Source organism: Triturus cristatus, chromosome 4_1 (assembly GCF_964204655.1).
Source record: "Triturus cristatus chromosome 4_1, aTriCri1.1, whole genome shotgun sequence".
NCBI lineage: Eukaryota > Metazoa > Chordata > Amphibia > Caudata > Salamandridae > Triturus > Triturus cristatus.
Genome location: NC_140585.1, coordinates 802,043,091 through 802,066,029, shown reverse-complemented (window position 1 = coordinate 802,066,029; position 22,939 = coordinate 802,043,091). Strand labels below are relative to the sequence as shown.

The window sequence follows — 22,939 nt, the reverse complement described above, 5'->3', positions numbered from 1 at the left end:
ATATACATATTGAAGAATTGTCAATAATATCTACTTAAGAATCGAAGCCTTCCCCACAACTAACACAGTTCTGGTCCAAATAGAGAAAAAGCATTGCCAAGGCACATTTTTACTGAGGAATGTAGGTGGGGGGGGGGCTGTGTGGTGAGTGGATTATAATGAGAGGTTTAAATAGGAGCTCCTTACTTTAAAGGTTGTTTACTTCCATGTATAACCTGCAGTATAACTCAAATGGTTTACTGTTACATGTACCAGAAAAACGGAACAGAAAATGCTCCTATATGTTGTGGGCTATTCTTTATACAACTTCTCCAGTACGAAGATTAATTTAGATTTTTCTAAAACAAGTTTTTTTTCCCCTCTTCTATTTTGATTAGGAAATGATTCAGCTATATTATTACATACGTGTAAATATCTATGCTGAAATGTATAAAGACTGTTGTTACAATGGAACTTGTGTAACTCAATAAAAAAAAAAAAGAAGATTTTTCTAAAACCTTAAAACAAAATCCCAATGACAAATAATGGTGCCACTATAGCTTGAGAGTAATCAGAGAAAGGGGAGAAATGAGTGAGAGAAAGACGCTATCAGACCCATCGGGGTCTCACTTGCAGTGCTTCTTCGAATTGGCAACTTGGCCATCTTGAGACCACTGCTGTCCTGAGGAACATTCCCTAATTGTAAGCACTCTAGGTGACATGCATGGCTCTACTCCATACTACCTTTTCCCAAAGTTCTGTTTACTGTGAGTTCTATTATTTGAGTTTATTCTATTTATCATTCTATCAAATTCATTGTGGTATGATTTCTCCTTTCATAACAGCAATAATTTTCTTCAAAATCGAAATAAAAGGAAATGGGCCAGGTCCAGTTACGCACATGGGCAGTAGCTTCCACGTGGTAGGCAACTACAGAACAGCTATCAGTTATGGGCAGAGAACAAAAACGCCCTTGTGGGATACGCCACTAGGCAGGATGAGCACATGGAGCTACATAAACATGGGGATGTGCACTATGTGAAACCAGAAACACCCATCCCAAAGGTGATAGCCACAGTCAAACACACATGTGCATAAATACCCCATCCTAGGTAACTGGAGAATAAGACATCTTGGGGAATCTTTTAACCACCTGGGACATCTCAGTAGTCAGCAGTTGCACCCGAATGCTGCCGGGACACTTCAGTGTGACGGCTAGTTTTTACAATCAACACATCTTTTTTGGGGTCAATTTTCCTTCAAGACTTCGACTGCCTGGTGTGCACCATGGACTCTTTGGGAACTATAAAAGCCATCGATAAACTGAATGCCTTGCGTCCTGACTGAATTGATTGTAACTTGTTTGAGAACAGTACAAGCTCCAGTTACCACATTCCAACTGGCTAGTAGCTACCACATGTGTGTGTCATGGTTATAAGTGACGATAAGGTATTGTGGTGATTTGAGTTGTGTCCTAGCTCTGCTGATAAATTGCGGCAGGCTGTATGATTTTTCACTTTGGCAGTGACTTTGAAATTCAATAACAGACAGCACTGTATCCGACTTCACTCATTGTAGTTGATAGTCCAGACCATCATTGCGCCGCTTGATCTGTAGTAATGCGGCCTTCTAGAGAGAACTTGTATGAAATGCATTAGCGTCCTGATGACAATCTACAGCATGGATTGGCAAATTGTCTTAAAAGTCAACCTGTTGGTTATTGTTTGTTGACCATATTGTGTAAGTATTGTCCTTAAGCTGACTTGTACAGTGTACATAACCGTTTTTGTAATGATTGCACATATAGGTGTAATTCGTGCCATTGTATTCTCATACTGGTTCGGTCTGTTAAAAATTGATTTTACTAAATACACCCACTCATGGAATGAACTACTGTAATTAAAACATACGTTTGAAAGACGTGAAACTTGGTAGGTAAATTTTAGGGATATAATACGTGAATAACTGATACACTGAAGAAGTATTTTACCTCCATATTTGACTTACCCCAAGAATAAGAATAGATAATTGAAATAATTCTTATAGGAATTTCTCTAGCTGATCTTTTCAGCTGATACTTTCAGAAATTTCAAGTGTGTATCTCAGAAAACCACACCAAGCCATCACTGACCGTGGCTCAGAGGTAAACTTTTTGGGTATGACTGGAGAGCAAACCTTTGAGCGACTAAAATTTCATGACCATTGATTTGCCAATGCTTAAAAACTCCACATAAATATTTTGGAACTCAAAGTGATATTTCTGGCTTTAAACAACTTTCTAATATTTGTTTATGCTCAAATAAAAAGACAACACAAGAGCAAAGGTCTACGTGGACACGCAGGAGACACTTACATTCTGAGGTGTTCTAATGATCTGCCCAGGCAATGTGATTTTGTGTACCCAGAAGTGTCAAATTACTTTCAGATTCCCATTTTGAGTGGATGAAACTTGCCATAGAGAAAATGTAGTTGTGTCCATCAGGCACCACATGAAATGCTACTTCATCCAGATGTGATATCATTACTGGTTGAGAGAATCTGAGGACAGGCCAATTTGCTTTCAGAAGACACCCTTATCGTGCCCTCTAAATTGGCCAGTGGATGTATACCTTCAGCAACTTCTCCAAGCAGCATAATACCCATGTATCCAAAACACCCATTAGAATATGTAAGCCAAGTTTTGGATGGGTGAGGGCGAATGGCTGGACCTTCGCCCACATGCTATTAAAAGGCTGCCACTGGCGATAGGTGAATGAAACTGAATTAGTCATGGGGAGGAAATTCTAAGTCCACTTTCAACTGCAGTTCCATGCCTACTTTAATTATGCAAAACTGCTTATTTGGCCCCACAGAGTGTAAGAAGGATTTTGAGCTATAGTGTGTCATTGGTAGTCTTTGACAGATGTGTTTAATATTGCTGATCAGGCTCAGTGCCTTATGTATCATGAATCAGGAAGGTCACAAGGTGAGGAATCTGATTTTTTGTGATCTCTGATAGCGCGTTTTTATTACAAACTGCCGCGAGCCTGAGTTAGAAAAATATATTGGTTTCATGTATTAATAGAATAGATTGTTTTCATGTATTTGATTCTGTAGTATCTATTTTTTTTATCATGGACTGAATGTATGCATCTCATCATGTTTGAGTTAATGTTTGTGTGTGCGACAAATATCGTGGTTGTGAAACAAGCATGAATTGAACTCAGATTGTATTATGCATTTTCACATGATATAGGTCCATTGTACATGATTACATTACATTTTGTTAACACTGTATGAAGCTAATTGATGAATGCTTGGCCCAAGAAAGAGTTTTGACCACTTCCATAGTAGGTGCATTGGAAAGGAGGCGTAGCTGTATCTTTCTGTGACCTGATAAATATAAAGAGAAACATATTCGAAGGCATTTAACAGCAGTCCAGTGCATGCAGTGCCACACATTTGATATCATGCAGTTTTCATTTCACAAACTGCATACTTCAAAGGAATATGGTATGCATGTATTGAATACACAAACATCCTTAAAAGGGAACTGCCTTTTGTGGAGGGGTGGAATGAAGACAAAGAGGTGTAATTTATCAAGTGTTTCTTTACAGCAAGGAATGTCAGTCTGCTGAGCTGTCTGCTGAAAGGGGTAAGCGCAAGCATGATAATGATTACCAGGCACTTCAAACACAGGGGCAAGAACAAGAAAGCTTCCTACAAAACCTAACCTCAGCATGTTTCCCTTGTAGGTAACAACCTTTCACCAACCTGAGCAATAGTGTCTGGGTCCAGCGGTTTATGGTCATTGAAGCTCGGATATTGGCCAGAGGACGTTGATCTTCTTATCGGAGGGCTGTCCATCTTCTTCAGTGAATCCTGCCGGCTGATGTTGGTGAGGCTCCCATGCCCTGGCCGTCTCCTCCGCTCAGGACTGTCCACATTGAGGTTGCGGTTCTGTAGCAGGGCTCGCTGGCCGCAGTGACTTGTCATGTTTGGAGATCCCATTTCCACTGTTGTGTTGTTCATAGTATGTGATGGGTGCACTGGACAATGGCCATCACTAACCCGACCGGGACGCCTGATGGATCCTGGAGCTTCTGCTCGTTTCCTCTGCCTGCCAAAATAAATGACAATGACATATTTAAGGTCCTTATGCTACATGTTGAAGAAGCCAGTGACAGAGATGCACAGTGTCAGAGGGAAACAACATCGAAGCTCGTCCACATGTGTAATGGGTCAATGATCTACTGGATTTAAGTTAATATACAATCCCATAAAACTAACTTTACCCTATAGGACCTTCTTTCAGCTAAGATGCTTTCTATTTTCACTCAGAGCAAGTGCCTGGAACCGCACTTGGGGCATGTGGTGTTACATTTTGCCTTTTAGCACGTCCCCATGAAAAAACGAACTGTACATTTTATAAAAAACGTATACAACATTTATTTTAATGTATTATTTTTGTAATGGGTATTTCTACAGCTTGGACCTAATCCGAGAGGGTGAAGGAGGATATTCAAGATGTTCGGAGGAGTTGGTAACCGAAGCAGTAAGATGTTTACATAAACTCAGGGTAAAATAAAAAAAGAACATGTAGAAACACTGATGTGTGTGTTGAGGCAGAAGCAAGATAAACGGAAGAGAGAAAGCATAGTTTTCCTAAAGCACACAACTGTGAGGGGCAGTCTTAGATTATTCCTGAAGCTAAGGACGCAGGAGGCTTGTCCTCTAGATCTGTTTCCTTGCAGACTGAGGGCCATATTTATGTACGGGTTGTATCGTTTTTGCACCACCCTACAGGGTGCATGTGCGATGCAACCCTAAAATGTGATTCATCAAGCCAAGCAAGGCCACCTTGCATGGCACTGAGTGGCTTGATAAATCCAGAGTAGTGCAACGCAGCGCAAATTGCTGTGGTGAGTTACTCTGCCCCAAGAAGGTGTTTCATCGGTTGTGCATGGATGTTCCCATGCAACACCCATGGATTTTGACGCATTCCCAGATTTACCAATGGTAGACCTGGGAATGTACCAAAATGCTACGCCTTCCCAAGGGAGGTGTAACAAGGAGAAATATCTTTATGTCTCCTCGTCTTTTCCTCTTTCTAGGTGTGCTGCACAGGCAGATCGGGCTGGACTGTTCCCATGAGGCACAGGGTCAAGACTGATTTGCATATAGCTGTGTCTGAACTGGGGTGGCGAAGTGAGCTAAAGAATGATGATGGATTCAACCCAGATCTGTGAATGGGGTTGAGTGTCTGAAAAGTTTCAGCACTCCGTCCATCATCTCTTTGTGTTTGCACTATGCAGCACACCTAAAAAGAGGAAAAGGCCTCATGAGATTGTTTTTTTGTGCAGGAAAAGTCCTGCTTATAACGCAGGCACCCTAGCACCATGGTGCAAGAGTGCCTGCGCTGACACTAGGCTGCAAATTCTGCGCCAGCAATGGGAAAATCCAGAAATGCGCCCATTCCTGCCCTTTCCCTGTCATGCAGAGCAGCCAGGTGACTTGCAGCACTACATGACCTCTACATAAATATGCCCCGGGGTTTTCAGTTTCACCATCATTAATGTACAGGGATATCAGTTCAGCCAGAGAGGCACACCTTTTCTGTTATGTAGTCTGGTCTGTGCATCTGTCTAGCTGCATTTTGATGAGGTAGTTTTCGATATTGGGCCAGACCATTCCACCACAGACAAATATGAACTCCAGTTTGATTTAAGATCTCAAAGTGATGCCGCTATGAAACACAATTGGATGTTGCAAGAAGCAACAAAGATGCAAGAAGGCAATATAGTGGGAGCTTCACATTTAACAGGGAGAGGAACAATTTACAAATATTCACTAAGAACTATATAGTTGGCTAGAAACCAGGAACCAGGCGAGAACAAGCTGTAAAATATTCAAGCAGGTAGAGAGAGTGTTCAGTGGGACTTGATGATCAGCGGTGTCTGAGGCCACGCCCGTTCAAGGAGGAGAGCAATAAAGCCGGGTGTTTCTCTTGTAGGTGATCATCATCCCTGATCACTTAATTTCACTTCAAACTGAATATGTGCCTTTTCTTTATTAGCTGTTTGCTTCAGCCTATTGCTTGAGATCATGACCCACTTTTGTTAGTTTACATTCATTTTTAGGTGTCGCTGAGTCAGCGTGCATGCGCTGCTCGGAGAGACTTTAGAAGGTGAGTTTTCAAAGTGGTGCTGGCTGGCAACAAGCTTGCGTTCACGTGAGCGTGCACGCGCGAACCGCCAGCCTTCAGCAGCACTTTGAAAACTCACCTACAAAAGTCTCTCCGAGCAGCGCATGCACGCTGACTCAGCGAGACCTAAACAAACATTTAAATCACTGCAGTGGCACACTGGCTGCGTCCGCCGGACCCCAGCATTGTTCCAGCTAAGTGACAGCTCTGACAGCAGTGGTCATAACCCGGGTCCGCTCTTTCTCGCTGCTTCAGTGAACAGAAGGCTTGACAGTAACTCATCCCGTCACATTTCCTGCGGCCAAGCATTTTGACTTCTCCGCTGACCTAAAGGTCCCTTGACTTCTCACTGCTGGCTTTTTTACCCCTTGTGTTTAACAATGACACACTGCGATGTTTCCGACATCGTTTTCCAAACACGAAGGGAAAAGGTAACTTCGGGACTGATTAAAAACTATTCTGCATCTGATTGTAATCTTGACCTGATTATACAGTTCGTATAATCAAGGCATACACTTTTTTTTTCACTTTCGGTGAGAACTATTTCAAGTTTAAGACTTTTTGAAGGCAATGATTCGCATTCAGTTGTGTACCACTCTTTCCACGTATGTGAACATTTTTAAAGGCCATTTTATTTACTGAAAATAAAGAACACGGCATTTACTTATGGGCCAGAAATGTTCTTCTGAAGTTTAAGCATTGCGTATTGCAACCTACTGTAGATGTGATTTTCTTGCTCAAGAATTTAACAGGATTTGAACAACTATCACAAACAGGAACAAGCATTGGCATAGCCAATAGGTCTCGCCTTTGGGACCGTATAAGTGTTTAGCCATGCAACAGTTGATGTTGTTGCACCAGGGATATTGTGCTGCATAACTAAATTCTTATAAGGTCCCAAAGACGAGACCTATTGGCTATGCCAATGCTTGTTACTCTACTGTCTAGTTTGGTATGCAGTTCTCTATTAAAACCATGGTGTTATAGCTGAACTCAGCCTCCCATAACATACTGGATCTGGTCTGGTGTAGTACAGTGTTATGGGGAGCAACCTTTGGACTCATAAGGTGTACCCTATAAATAACCCCTCCTCTGCATCCCCCCTGGTTACCATTATGAGTTAGTTCCTCGGGATCCATGTACCTCTTTCTCCCACACCACTCTGATGCTAAATTCTTTCATACTCCACTGTTGTACCCATCCGCCCCCCCACCCCGGGGGGAGGGACTTGAAGCACACAACTAAAAATGAGGGCCTGTTTAATTATATGGTTTAACACCCACTCTTCATTTGTCTGAATTTTTAGTGCACGCTGAATAACAATCAATGGCATTTTTTTTACAGTGTTTCTGAGGGTCCATCAAGTGCAACCAGCCTTCAATTCACTTTTAGAGTGTCTGATGTCGACCTGTCCAAAACACGGGACAATGAATGTATATGCATAGGATTAATCTTTTGTCAAGCACTTAATGTACACACCTTTAAACTACAGTATTTTATTTGTTTGCACACACCTTTAAACTACAGTCTTTTATTTGTTTGCACACACCTTTAAACTGAGCCCGACGGAGCTTCAGCGGTGTGGGATCTGCGACCGGGGACCCCGTGGCGAGTGGAGCCTCCCTGAGTAAGTCGATTCCCGCTGTGCAGAGGTGGAGTGCAAAGTGCAGAGAAAAACTGACTGAAGGAGTGCAGAGAGAAGGCTTGCCACAAAATGGCGGCGGCGCCAGTTAATACCGGCCGTTGCGGCCGCCGGCTTCCCCATCCTGCGTTATGGGCACCATCTGTGGACTTGAAATAGCGGGGAAGGTCGGCAAGGAGCAATTGAGGAATCCGGAGGAGCGGCAACGGAACAACTGCTTTGGAGTGCGCGACCGCCTGAGGTATCGTGACCGCGGCGTGTAGGATATGCAGTCTGCCAGCACGAGTGGCCCCTGTTAAATGACAGCTTGAGGAGTAAAACGTCGATAGAGATGGTTTGGGAACTTGGGGGGCCCGAGAAGTGCAGCAGGGCCGCCCAGACTCAACTTGCATGACTTGTTTTTATGAGAGAGTGAGAGGGATAGAGGAGGCCCCCCGCCTGACCCTAAAATGGCAGCCGTCTCACCCCCTTGTAGCCATATCACGGCAACACGCTCCTTCTCTGGAGGCTAGCTGTCACTGGCTCTGACCTCTAGCTGCTCCACTGCTCAACAGACATCCCCTTTGAGCGAAAGTTAAAAAATTGTAACCGGCCGATTGTAACACCATGCTCAGAATTCCATTGCCTGACCCCAAGATGGCCGCCACAGTGATCCCTACCACATTATGTTACCACTCTGGGACATAAACTGGACATCAACCTATCCCCCATCCCGCTATCTATCAGGTCATAGAACCTGTTGAACTCTCCTTCGACCGTTGAGACCTAGCCATTTGGCCAATGCCCGATGGAGCTACCTGAAAGCTATAGAGGAGATGGGCTGTGGACTTCCCCCTCGGCCGTCACCTACCCAGCCGGACTTTGGGCAGACTCTCCTTCGTCTCTCCGTCGTATCTCCCTCCTTCGCCTTTACCCTACCCCCTTACCCTTCTCCGCTCCATTTATCTCGTCTTTGATGCTCCTTTAATGTTTCTCTGTTGAGACCTAGCTATTTGGCTGAGGCCCAGTGGAGCTTCCCAATATAAAGAGGAGATGGGTTGTGGACTTCCCCCTCAGCCGTCACCTACCCAGTCTGTCCTTGGGCAGACTTTCCCTTCGTCTCTCTGTCGTATCTCCCTCCTACCCCTTACCCTACCCCCTTACCCTTCTTCGCTCCATTTACCTCATTCTCTATGCTCTTTAAATGTTTTTTTTTCTTGCAACTGATGTAACCTGTAACTGACGTAATTTTGTAACATTGTGGAACCGCATGTAGAGTGCTCTTGATACCTCCGGGTCTAGCCAGCGCTACATAACCGCGTTGACTATGCAACTGTAATGATTGTATCCATGGATAGCTGCTATTCTTGTTCTTCCTGACCGCTGAGACCTGAGCAACATGGCTAATGCCCGGTGGAGCTGCTAGACAGCCAAAGAGGAGATTGGCCCTGGTCTCTCCCCTCGGCCGTCACCTACCCAGCTGGACATTGGGCACAGTTCTTCCAGTCTCTACGCTGTGTCATCTTCCTCCCCCTCCCTCTGACAAAATACCGTAACATTGTCTCGGTGTCTGTGTCTTACTATGCTTGGTTGTAATATGTAACTTCTGATTCAATTGATCCTAATGTAAAGCACTCTGATATCCTTCGGGATCTGGTTCGCGCTATATAAAACTTAATAAATAAATAGCATTTTATTTGTTTGCAAACTTCTTTAAACTGCAGTATTTTAGTTGTTTAACCGCTTCGACGCTCATGACGAGCCCAGCTCGTCATGAGGCACAGTGGAGCTGTGCTCATGACGAGCTGGGCTCGTCATAACCGTCGCGGCCCGCCCACGCGCGGTTAATTCCCCGCCTGTGCGGGAGAATCAATCAGTGGGCGGGGTCGTGACGAGCTCAGCTCGTCATGGGCACAACTCCACTGTGCCTCATGACGAGCTGGGCTCGTCACGAGCACAGCCCTACCGCCGCTGCCCCCCCCCCGCCGGAGAATTACCCCCGCGTGGAAGGGGTTAAACAATTTGTAAATTAAAAAATGTACAACCATAAGTGTGAAACATGAAAAATGACAAAAAGATGACAGCCAAGATCACCCTGCCTTTCCTACCTCGTGCACTGCTCAGTATATCTTCCGGGGCAACGTAAAATTGTAAATTATTTAATTACTCTGTCAAAAGGCTGCTCTGTGCACCCTGCACAAGTTCTACAAATACCCACTTGTTTATTGCTTCTTCATGTCCGAAATAGGGCATTTGTTTAAGATTCGTTTTAAAGTTAAAATGCTTCCATTGTAACAGTTGTTTTCTCAGGTTGATAGAAAATCTCCATCGCATCCTTGTCTCTTGGATATGGCTACTTAATTAATTATACATCGTCCTATTTGTCACTACATCTTTTTTTCAATGGCAACTAAAAGATATGTCTTCTATTAGTGGATTCATTCCGTTAGTTAGGATTTAAATAGGAATTTGCATTTGTAAACTTCGAGCTCTTTATCACTAAAGTTTATATGTGCCACTGCCTTTCTATACTTCCCTCTCACTGTATATTCACGTTAAGATCCTAAGACGTGGTTATGTTAAGATCATATGACGTGGTCACGTCAATCTCGGCTTTTTGTTTGATGATCAACAGTAACTCTCCACCATTGCAGCTCTGCTTACCTTGGTTTTTGCATCCTGTTAGTTTGCTTTTCTTCATCTCACCCATTTTGCTGTTTCTCCCCTGTCCCTTTAATTTATTACTTCTGTTCCCCATCCTTTCTAAACTAGTTTGGTTTGGCAGAGACATTACTAAAGCATGCCTACTTATTATCATTACACTTTACACTGGCATGAGGCAACTAAAGCTACGAAGATTAAAATCAATGTAACAAACAAGTAGCTTAAAATCTACTTTCATGAGGCACATTGAAGGCTATTTAGGAATGTCGGACTTGCATGAACACGTACATTGCTTCATGTATGAAACATGCCCAAGTGCCTACTCCTAGCTCATTACTGATATTAATTTTCTTTCTGTGTGTTCCTGAGAACGCTTCAGATGCATAGACGGCACACCTGCATGCATTTTTCCCTTTACTACGGCCATGCATGTTTCCTCTCTCGTGTTTGAACATTATACGAAAGGACATACTATGGCAAACGTGCATTAGCAATGAGTCACCAAGCGTGCTAAACACTATTCCTTGACACACACTATACGAGGAGATGATTTGGTCACAAATTGGAATACTGTTTTTAAAGTCAAGCTTACCGTGGTGCATAGGAGTCCGAGTGACGGTCAGTCGGAGAATTCATGTCCTTGGATGAGGACTTGTCTTCGACAATTGGCCCACTGCTGGCTTCGCTGTCTGCTTTTTGGCTTAATGTATCCGAAAAAGTGTCGTCCCTGAAAAGATGACATGAGTTGTGAAAAGTTCAATAGGTTCTAGATCAAAAAGTTTACAACACTCTTCTGAAGCACGTGAAAAATGTAGATGAGCTTGAGTTGCAGAGACATCTTTCGCACTCTCTTTGTTCGATCTTCACACAAGTAGGAATCCAGCTCACATATCCACTGTAGTAATAACATCCACCAGGAGTACGGAGAAGACGCAACTCAACTTCAATATTATGCATACAACACTGAAAAGCTACAATTAGACTGAACAAAACACAAAATAGCACTGAATCCCTACATAGGAGGAAGCAAAAATATCTTCTTGCAGAGTCATCCAATCATCTCTTATACAATGTAAATATAAAGCAATCTGGGAGTTGATTATAGAGAAAGCCAGTGAAAAAACTTTTGGATTATCTATTAAGACACACATGAGCATTTCCTGCACAGGAGCAGAACTGCTGAAGGACTACTGGCCGGATGAAAGCATTAGGAACATGTATGGAGGAAGGAGCAGGAGAATGGAACGGAGTACAACGGGTGAGTTGATACCTTTTCTGGGTGAATAATGTTTTCAGTTCATGATCTTGCAGAGCAAAAAGGCAGGGAAAGTGGGAGAAGGAAGAAGGGTGTGAATGCTAGAAACGAGGGGTATGAGCGTTTTCCCTCACATGGAGGGGTAAACGGATCATTTTAATGTGAATAAGTTATATGTCTATTAATAAGAAGAAAGGACATTCGGGTTAATAACGTCGATGCATTAGCAGTCAATACAGCAGTTGTGAAATTACAAACAATTCCTCAATTAATGAATTAATTTACAGATTGTGTTAAAACCACACCGAAATCTATTGCCCCAGAGGGTAATGACAAGGAGATGGGAAACCAGGGCAGCCGGCAGGAACAAGCCATACCGTTGGATTTTGATAGTCATATAGAAGGGGAGAATGGACAGCACGTTCCTAATGGAGAATGGGTAAAGAATAGTAGGTTTAGAATAAAAAAAACTGAAGAAAAGGAGGGAGACAAATGGAAAGGAGGAAGAATGGATGGAGAAAAGACAAAAATAAATGTATTAATAGAGGGAAGGAAAGGCAACATAAATGAAGAATGGTGGATAAAATTAAAGAGAGGAGGAATTGGGGAAGGTAAGACATATGAGTGGAGAAAGCAAAAGGAGAGAGGAAGAAGGAATCAAACCGAGGAAGGAGAGAATTTAAAGGGCAATGAACGGATGGAGGGGAAGGATGGCAGAAAGTAAGTAAGGAAGAAAAGGGGGTGGGTAGAAAGGACGCAAGCAAGGAAACCCCAGTAGAGGGATGAATGGCAGCAGAAAGGAATCTAGGGAAACAGCACAGTAGACAGAAAGGATGACATGAAAGGCTAGGAGAACAAGCATTGACAAAGTCAATAGGTCTCGCGTCAGCGAGAACTAGTGATTTAATGTATTTTAGCTCTGTTGTACAACACTGTGGTTGTATATTATGTTTAAAGTTTTATTCTAAATTGGTACGAAAAAGCCATTATTCTTTTGTTATTTATTCCTGCGTGAGGGATGGTATGAGCTTTGAATTAAAATGTGAAATGGAAGGGAAGTAGCAACACGAACAACAGCTGTCTTAAAGAAGGCTCATGATTTAGTGAACACTGCACATTTTTATGTGGGGGTGGCGGAGCTTAATATAGAGAATGGGATTGGTAGTGGTAGAAATAAGTTAGGTGGATAATGGGTAGGGTGATAGTAAATACACCTCATATTTAGTGTAAAGGACTGTTTAATTTTAATTTATTAAATCATTTAACTTCAATTGATGGAAATGGTGCAAATTAATTAACATGCACATGTAAAAAAGATGAATGAAATTTCTCCCATAACACTGCAAGTGATGAGAGGCGAGATGCACGTTTTCTTACTTCAAAGGAAACGGAATGCGACAGAGTGTGTATAAAAGACAAGCAGTTCTCCAAATGTAGGAACATGTGTGCTTGAACTAAAAAGGAATACAATTTGTTTTTAAAAGCACAGCAAAAGAGTGTCCTTAAGCTTGTTTTTTGGCACAGTAAAATTGAAAATAAAACCTAGGTTGTGGGTGAAGTACAGTTGCAAATATTGCTTAAAGCGGTCTAACTAAAACGAAAGGCAGCATTATCAGAGGTGGAATAAAGGTATATTTAAAGGTGAATGTAAATGTTGCCAACTGGGTCGCTTTTTGAAGACCCATCAGCTAAAATAAGTGATGGGTAACATTTTCCTGTGTACCTTGCACACATCCTGTGTTTTTGCAATCACATCTATTGTTGAAAGCTGACTAACAAAAGAAATGAAAGGCAGCAGTATTCAAGGTGAATAAAACTTAGTTTGTGGCAGTTGCAAATATTGTTCATAGTTGTCTAACTTAACAAATGAAAGGCAGCATACTCTGAGGTGGAATAAAGGTAAATTTAAAGCAGATAGGAAATGTTGCCGTCTTGGTCACTTTTTGGACACAGATAGTCTAAATAAGTAAAGAGCAACATTTTCCCGTGTACCTTGTATACATTCTGTGTTTTTGCAGTAACAACTATTGTTTAAAGCTGTCTAACAATAGAATTGAAAGACAGCATTTTTTAGGGGAATAAAACTAACTGGTTGTGGTGCAGTTGCAAATATTGTTTAAAGTTGTCTAACTTCAAAAAATAAAAGACAGCATTGTCCAAGGTGGAATAAAGGTAAATTTAAAGCTGAATGTAAATAGTGCCCTCTTTGTCACTTTTTGGACACTCGTAAGCTAAAATAAGTGAAGGGTTACATACTTTGCACACATCATATGTTTTTGCAGTCACAACTATTGTTTAAAGCTGTCTAACATAACAAATGAAAGGCAACATTGTCTGAGGGGGAATAAAGGAAATTAAACAAGCCCTCACATGCAAAGTTATTTTAGTTTGAAATAAGAAAATGTGCTTCCCATACTGCTTTCAATGTTAAAAGGGGGTGGCTGGAATATTCTGTTATTTTACATGTCCACATTAAGTAATTTGCACCACAATCACAAGACGTTGTGGCACTGCTGAGACTTGAATGGGGTTCCCCAGCTTCAAAGGCCACAGCTCTACACAGAAGGAAACAGCTAGCAATGTGGGTTTCGTTATCTGCAGATCAGTAGCCTTTGAAGCTGGGCAACCCGAAAAAGTCCTGTAAAAAGATGAATCAAACTTCCTTGTAACATTGTAAGTGAAGAGAGCATTGAAAGCACATTTTCTCATCTCAAAGGAACGTGAGAGAGTGTTTGTCTAACAGGCAAGCAGTTCCCTCAATGTGAAAATATGGGTGCTTGAGCTAAAAATAAACAAACACTCACGTGCAAGGCCCCGTTGCAGTCACGTGTCAAACACAAACTCAGGCAAATGAAAATTGTTAAAAAATAAACACAGAAAGGATGTGGCGAGATGCCATTGCAAACAGTGGTGAAAGCTAAATAAACAGGCGGACACAGACAATGGGATGGAGCGGATGACTCAAAAGGATATACTCTATAGAGTGTCTCAAAAAAAGAGAAACATGGCTCCCAAAAGTGCGAGCACTGTAAGGACACAAGTACTTGGGCTATGCTCTAGGGGAGGGTCAAGTGCAAGAAGAGGGGAGTGCCGACCGCAGAGCTGACCAGCAGGAAGCAAGCAATCGCAAGTGGCTTTTAAACCCACCGTTGGTAAGTAATGGGCAGCCTCCAAGCCAACTAACAGTAAACAAAATGTCTTGAAGACACAGCGCATGCGTGGTCTACGTGAGACCTAAAAAAGGAATTATGAATGCATGAAAGGAAGGAGGGACATGAGGAATGAAGAAAGAGAGGAAGGAAAGAAGTAAGAAAGAATATGCTTATTATTTATGGTATTTGGGATTTTTGTGTAGTGTTCAAGTAATTTATTTTCCACTTCTTGGTACTCCGAGTGAATGAAGAGTTTTTGAGATGAAGAAAATCATATGTGCCTTGGTGTGCCTGATTTTTACGCGACAGAGTTTTCTTATAGTAAGACCTAGTTGTGTACAAGATTCTGGGGAAAAGAGCCTTGTGTGTCGAGGGTTCAACCTCCAGGTCAGTGTTACTTGCCTTAGGGAACGGACAGTAGAATATGACTGGCTCACCTTAAAAAGGCTGATTATATTGAAGATAGGAACCAAAGATGAAAGAAATTAAAATATTACTGTAATAATTATTTAGAAACAACATTGATGATAAAGCAATGGTAACACTGTCAAACAGGAATGAAGCATTACAATTATGGATAAGTCACAGTGGGCCTGGGCATTTCTATGTAACATCAATGTTTATGTTTCTATGCATCTACCCTGGCATTAACAGAAGGTCTGACCAGTTTTGTATCACAAAAGTCAAACTTACATATCCTGCACCACAATGTACTGGTGTGGTACAAGCCCGTCGATCCCATTGTGCCTTCCTTCCCACCAATCGTCTGATGCGCGATGATACAGAAGCAACGACGCTCCCTTCTTGAAGGACAGCTCACGTGCGGACCTTCCAGTATAATCGAATTTGGCAATCGCTTCAATGGGTTCACATTCTATAATTCAGAAACAAAATGCTTGTTAGTGATTGACAAGCACTAAGACAAAGCCCTTCATGCATATTTGATGACATAGTGCAGCTGTGATCATAATTATTGAACGCTTTATCACGGTCACTAAATGCATATCTCTCAGACTCTGCGCAGTGCACTGGGAACAATATTCAGCAATTAACCACACTCTATGATTAATGCAGCCACGAGGCACCCACCGTATGCTTCAGCCTTAAAGATGGGGATGCCCAGCTTTAGTTAGAGCTACTTTGGGCAAACTTGAGAGATATCTTTAACCTCAAGCACCAAGTTAATTGGCAGAGTGACAACAACCTCCTTAAAATGAATCCCTGCAGTCTTGCTAAGAGGATGGACAGATGGAGGCTGCAGCTTTAGACAAAATACTGGTCACTTGTTTTAAGCAGTAGAGAGTAGGGCTGAGTACAGTATTAGTCAAAAAGCCTTAAAAAGCAGTGTCTGTACTTTAAACTTATGTTATACACAATAACATTATAAACATAAAAAATAAGATAAATATTAAAATCAGGACATCATTACAAGGCTGCCTGCTTTTTAAGTGGCCAATAAAATGAATAACGAATAAGGTGGCTATTGTATTTGCTTTTTTTGCAAGTCTGTCGTAACACCGCACTACATACGCAAGGATCTTTACAACAATAGAACTATATCCATTAAGCACATGTATACCCATCAAGCTCTTCATAGGCAGTACAGATTTCAGCAACGCCCAATTCCTCCGACTATATGTGCGGATTTCTTTTTAAAATTTTAGATTGTTGCAAAACTAGTGATTGACATTAAAAAAAAGCAATGTTTGAATGTCAAGGAGCCCTTGCGACCGACTGCTAATCGCCACTAAAATGTCATCATTATCAGGATGTTAAGTTAAGTGTTTGTACTTTGCATTAAATCTCTGGAAGAGGAGACGTCACTGAGCAGTCTGTATTTCAGCAGGTTCATTTTATGGCGTTAAGTCAAATATAATTTCACTGCTACATCATCTGTCAGGAGGGATACCCGTCTTAGGAGAGGAAAAGGGAAGAGAACTTGCAGCCAACAATCCTATTATGAACAATGAGTCCCAAATGACTTAAGAAAAACGACCATGTACAAAATGAGGACAAATTAAACAGCAATGAAACGGAGTTCCTTCTTCGAAATGAGGTTACTCGTTTACGTCGTTCTCTATATTACTGGTGACAGTGAGCAGTGTTATGCCCAGCATTACGAACATTTCAACTTGGAGTAGATTTACATGGCACTGAATGAACAGTGCTCTATATTACCTTCGGCACAGATATACAAATCACTGGCTGCACATCCGTGAAGATGTGCGACCGGGGCACACAGCGGGTATACCCAAATATTCATAGATGATGTACGCAAATTGTAATGATCTAGGGTGCAGTAAGGCCAGGCCGCGAAGTGCTATGCTGACAGCTTGTATCTATGTAGATCTGGCATGTCCAGTACAGACGCATTGACTGCTGGTACCAATGAGCCGAGATCAGCAGGCCGCCAGGCCTCCTGATACACAGAAAGGAAGACCCTGGATGTGTATTAGTGTGATATCACTCTCTTATGAATATGGGTTGCACACCCACAGGTTACCCTGGAAAGATCTACTTGTAGGTGATGGCCATTTCTGAATTAGGGCATGGGCAACATGTACACTTTTTTCTCAAGTTGCGAGTGTGCACATCAAAAGTAAGTTGAAAACATATTTGTGAATCAGCCAGTTTATAAGCACATACTTATAGGCCTTGGCGTAACGTAAAATGATGGGTCTTCCCTGCAGAATATTACGAGGGTCCCTTAGACTCACACATCTGACACTTGGGCTGCATTGGGGCACCTGAAGGGATAGGGGGTGGCCTTCTCCCCAGGGACATGCATTATACCCGTCCCCATAGACTCTGAGTTTCAGGTTCAGAGCAGGGCGAACAGCTGGTACACAATGCGATCTTAATAAGAGGAAAACATTAAATTCCAATTTGTAATCCGGTGCCGGTGGTTTTAACCATTCTTAATAGCCAGCTCTTTAGATGTGAAGCCAGAGGTGAAACTCAAAAGGCATTTTACGAAAGTCTAACAATGGAACCAGAATCCTTGTCAAATCTTGTTTCCAGCAATTATTGTCTTCTTTATGTTTGAACAGGTTGGTGAGAATGTGTTTAGATTGTATTAAAAAGCATATTTTACTTATTTGCTGGCTTTCATGGCATTTCCCTCTTGCGGCTCAACGGGTCATCTCTTCTCCATCTCTTCTCCATGGAGGTTTGTCTTTTCAAGACCTCCGCCGCCCAGACAGCACCAATGACATTTCAGAGGTTTTCAGTCCATTTTGTTTGTCATATAAACAAAGTCATGCTCCACCCCAATATATACGAAAATAAGAAATGGATCAATTTTAAGGCCATGCTGGACACTTGCACTGAATCATTGAGTCTTCTCAACGGTATCCCATGCTTACGTGTACTGTACGTAGGCTTCTGTACAGAGAAGAAAGGTACTTGCTATTCCGCCAGCATTGTATGCTGTGAAGGAGGTCTCCGTTCTCGAACTAAAACGTATCCAACTTTCCACCAGTCCAAGTTCTTGCCATCCCGGTTTTACTCTTTTTCATATATTGTGTTCAGTGAGTTATCACATGGCGAGCACCAACCTGCATGGAATCGGCCCTGAATATTTAAACCATGTGTCTAGTGATCAACTGAAAGAGCAGCACGCAACAGTCATACATCAACACTTGAAACCAGACTAATAACGGGCCGACTATGCCATCCTTACCCATGCATGTAATCATGAATAAGCAGGATAGGTTGCACATAGCACTGTTATCCACCGTCTTCACTGAACTCGCATCATGGGTTGACATGACATTACATATATAAAAACTTGTACATCTTAGAATGAAATTATCACTATCATCCCTCTACCATACATGCACTTCTGCGTGTATCTCACAGCGTAGACGGTAGGGGGCTGAAATGTACACCATATCTGTCCAGTCAAGCTATCTTCTTACAGAAAGATCTGACAGGTGGTGGCACTGGCCATTGATGTCAAAACCTGAAGCCGCTGAAGGTGTTTAGGGGCTTTTAGCTAATGGTCTGGGGAACCTGAAAACTAGAATCCAATACAATATATTACAGAATAACGAATCAATAATCCCAGCTCTCAAACCTCAGCTAATTTAATCTCTTTTCATTCCTCCTCCTCCCCCTTGGGAGCCACTATTGTCAATCAATAAAGCTATTTTCATACGTGTGTGCGGCTGAAAAGGCAACGTGAATCAATACGAATGCAGATGTGACACCATCTTGCTCTGACATGGACACACGGTGCAGAGCTGGCCCTTTGCAGCTCCCACACAAGCTGTTTTAACTTGATGCAGAGATGTGAAAGAGAGGAGATTAATGACAAAGTCACTTTCATGTTTGACCCCAAAACTATGTTAGATCTTATTCTTTTATTACCTGAAATGCAATATGCACCTTGCATAAGTTGTCAAATTCTTCAACTCAACAGCCTTCAGCATTGTCTATGCTTTCTTCAGATTTAGTTGACCTCATCAGCCATCTTTCACTTGCTATCTGAAGTTACTATTTCTTGAAGATTCTCACACTCACTACCCAATGCATGGTAAACAAAATAAAACTGTTTGTGATGGTGATTTCACACCACTTTCCAAGATACAGCACACAATACCCTGGAGAACCAGTGGCATAACAAAGCCCCCGTAGTGCGGTGGCCCCGAGTTCATGGGGGCCCCCCTCATCACTGTACCCTGGCCTGAGCGCTCCTATGCGAGTCCAGAGGGGGGGGCCCGTCCGTGTACTTTTCAGGGGGGCCACCTCAGGTTTCGTTACACGACTGACATACTAAGGCTTTTGGACATTTAACGCCAAACATGCCCTTACTGGAGATTTCAGGTTTTGGATTGCGGTTCATGCCCACAACAAAGCATTAGAACGGATCTCACATAGGAACACTACACTTCTCACAAAAAATATCACGCAACTGTTCCTAAGCACATTACTAGACACATTACACTTTCTGACAAACTAAAGTTTGAGAAACTAAGGATAGTACTAAATTTATACTCGCCACTCCCTAGTCATTTTATATCTACACACCAAATGTTCATTGGAATACATACCGCACCAATGACTTCACAACCACCTTTAAGCAATATCACCAACCCCCCTACCATTCACACCTAAGCAAAGGGGACACTCATATAATGGCTTAAAAAGTCTTAAACAATATGCAGTGGCATCCAACCCAAGAAAGACATGTGCAACCCTCCTAAAACAGAAGCAGAGACAATCAACAGTAACTAACTGGTTTGTTTACTCATGGCAGACACATTGATAGCACAGTAGTAAGATAAAATAGATACTAGACTCACAGAGGATAGAAAACAAAATGGTAGTTTTAAACTTTTCGGGGGGTGGGGCTGTCTCTCAAGTGCAAAAAAAGCATTTCAACTCTATAAAAACAACTACTGGATATCTTGAGCATGCTCTTCCAATCCAAAATTAAGTTTGTACATAAAAGCCCTCTGGACATATGACCAAAATCTTATATCAAGCTAAGATAGAGAAATTTAGAGCCAATATTTTGACTGGTCCTTCTTGCCTCTAATCCCTCCCCTTTTCACTCCTGAGATTCACAAAATCCCACGCCATATGCATTGAGAGCTTGATCAAAATGACAAATGCTGTCACTTTGCCATAAACGTAGAAGGCTATTTGAAGTCCAGCAAGCTTCCTAGTGACCAAAGCAGTGAAGTACACAATATACCTGTTAGTCTGACCAATAGGAGCATGCCTCCCACCCCCTAATAGAAGCTCAGATAAAAAAAGAGACGACAGTATGATAGCCTAAATTCTCCCATTTATTAGCAAGATGTTGAAAGGCATGCCAGTCAAACACCTGCAACACCAGCTTACTAATAAAATACTCTGATCAACAGACTGGCCTCAGACCCATTTGAGGAGCTGGATCTACTGTGATGGTCTTCAGGGTACTCCCTCCTACTGAGAGCAGAAGATGAAGCAAAGAGCGGTACTCACTATGGCCTGCTGATCACTTGACTGCACTCACACTCTAGTCCTCCTACATCCGCAGCATTTATGACTCCCAAAGCTCATCTCGCGCTATCTCTAGCTGCCATCTTTGAATAGCCATACCTACAATTGCATCTGGAGGTGCAAGAAACCCAAATCACCTGCAGAGCTGGTATCTGCCTAAAGCAAACAGCTGGCTGATCCAAGTGCATCATTTCAGATTGCCTATTGCAGCACAAGATGTGGGTAGACTCTTTGAGGTTAAACTATCTGTAACTAAACGGAGCTAAGGCAGAGATATACCTAATAAATAATCCCCCTAAAAATCAAAACCTATTTATCTGGTCCCTCATATTAGTCTGTACCCCAGATACTGAAGTTTGTAACTTATGAATCACCTTTATTTCAGCTCCGAAAAGTACAATCCAACATTACACTGCACAAAAGAAAGCAAGCAAACTAATATTTGGCCAATACATAATCAGGCTCAACTCATTCAGAAGATCTTACACAGACTATGCAAACTACACAACTTTTAACATTTACAAATGTGTTGCTTAGAATGCAAAGCTTTGTAGGACAACAACTGCCTAAAAACGCAAACCACAGGGCGCAGTAAAACTAACAATTTAAATGCCAGGATACTCCAAGTGAAATGTGCAGACGTCTAGAGCAACATAAATACCACACTCTGGGTCCAAACCCCGTAACAAAACCAGAAAGTAGTCGGGGTGCGTGGCTTGGCGCCTGCGGGAGATGGCGGCGCATCGGTGAGGCTCCGTGGCGGTGTTGGAAGACATGCCGGTTCCTGCCCTGGTCTCCGGATGACGAGCGACGGATGAAGTGTAGGAACATGCCCTGACCCTACTTGTTGTTCTCGACTATATTTTGGAGGCTTCGTGACGCTGCAAACTGCATCTGTAAGTCCTGTCAGGTTACGGCCGCCATTTTGAATTCATACAGCGACGCGCATTATGAGGCTGCTGTGTGATGCCAGCTCAGCACTATTCATGCTTGTAACTCCAAGCTCTTAGCGACTCTCAATATGCCAGTTTTCCTGTTTCCTCATCCTATTATGACACGTTGGCATTACTGGACTGCCTATTTCTTCTAAGGACGACGTTCCTTCATGGAGTGGTCTGTTTTCATTTGCCCTTTTTTTTTTTCAGTCATGAACTTATCACTATCCCTCTCATTTGCTTTCATTTGTAAGTAGCAAATTGTTTCACTACACCACGCCTGGTGGCCCTCTGCTGTTGACGCTTTTATGCGTTGCGGACTTTTGTGAGGTTTGTGAGGGGATTTTTCTTTTCATCTTTCTGTTCCTCTGACTGAGTCCACTTTGGATTACGTAACGAGTTGGTGCCACCTCTCTACTCTACATTGACGCATGGATGATATTTTGATCCTTCTTCGGACGGCTTCACTCACTTTTTTGTGTGCGCTCAGATGAATGTTTTCATTGCGTTGCTCTGAAACTAGTTGTACTCCTTTTTTGTGACATCCAGACGTCGTCGCTCTCCTGCTGTGCTCTCTCTTGTGCTGTCTTCACTTTTGCTTCCTGTGACCTCCAGTGAGTTAGCCATTCCACGGATTCACCACATGGGCAGACTTAAATCAATGTCGCGCCTGCCTCGTTCTACCACGCCCCAATTTGTGAAGAATTCTAAGGTTTTCTCCGCTCTGTCGCAATTAGAAGACTCTCTTAACTCATCTGGTTCAGATACGCCAATGGAGCCATCTAAGAACCCGCAAGATACCTCCAAATCTAACACAAAAAGACTCAAGTCAAATTCTCTTTCGCCTCCAAAACACTCTGGGCCTGTATCCATGGAATTGTTGTTAGAAGAGATAAGGTCCCTGCGTCCTTTTATGGAAGAGACTAATGTTAAGCTCCAGGTCCTTACTGATAACTGGTCGCAAAAGGAAACTAGAGTAACTTTAGTTGAAAAATCTGTTCAGTCGTTCCAAGAAACATCCTCTGTGTTAGAAAACAGAAACAGGCGCAACAACCTTCGTATTTATGGCCTGGTTGAAGGACTTGAGGGATCTGACCCAATCACTTTTTTCAAGTCGTTCCTTCCTAAGCTCTTACATCTGGCACAGGACAGGTCCCT

General features: G+C 42.5%; 1 protein-coding gene across 1 annotated transcript in view; it reads right to left on the bottom strand.

Moving 5' to 3' along the window:
* Positions 1–22,939, bottom strand: part of SRGAP1 (SLIT-ROBO Rho GTPase activating protein 1) — a 497,889-nt gene that overhangs the window by 4,328 nt on the left and 470,622 nt on the right. The window contains exons 19-21 of the mRNA XM_085653404.1: positions 15,549–15,729; positions 11,041–11,175; positions 3,733–4,078 (exon numbers count right to left, since the gene is read on the bottom strand). Coding sequence (XP_085509530.1) covers positions 3,733–4,078; positions 11,041–11,175; positions 15,549–15,729 — 662 coding nt within the window. The remainder of the gene's footprint in view (positions 1–3,732; positions 4,079–11,040; positions 11,176–15,548; positions 15,730–22,939) is intronic.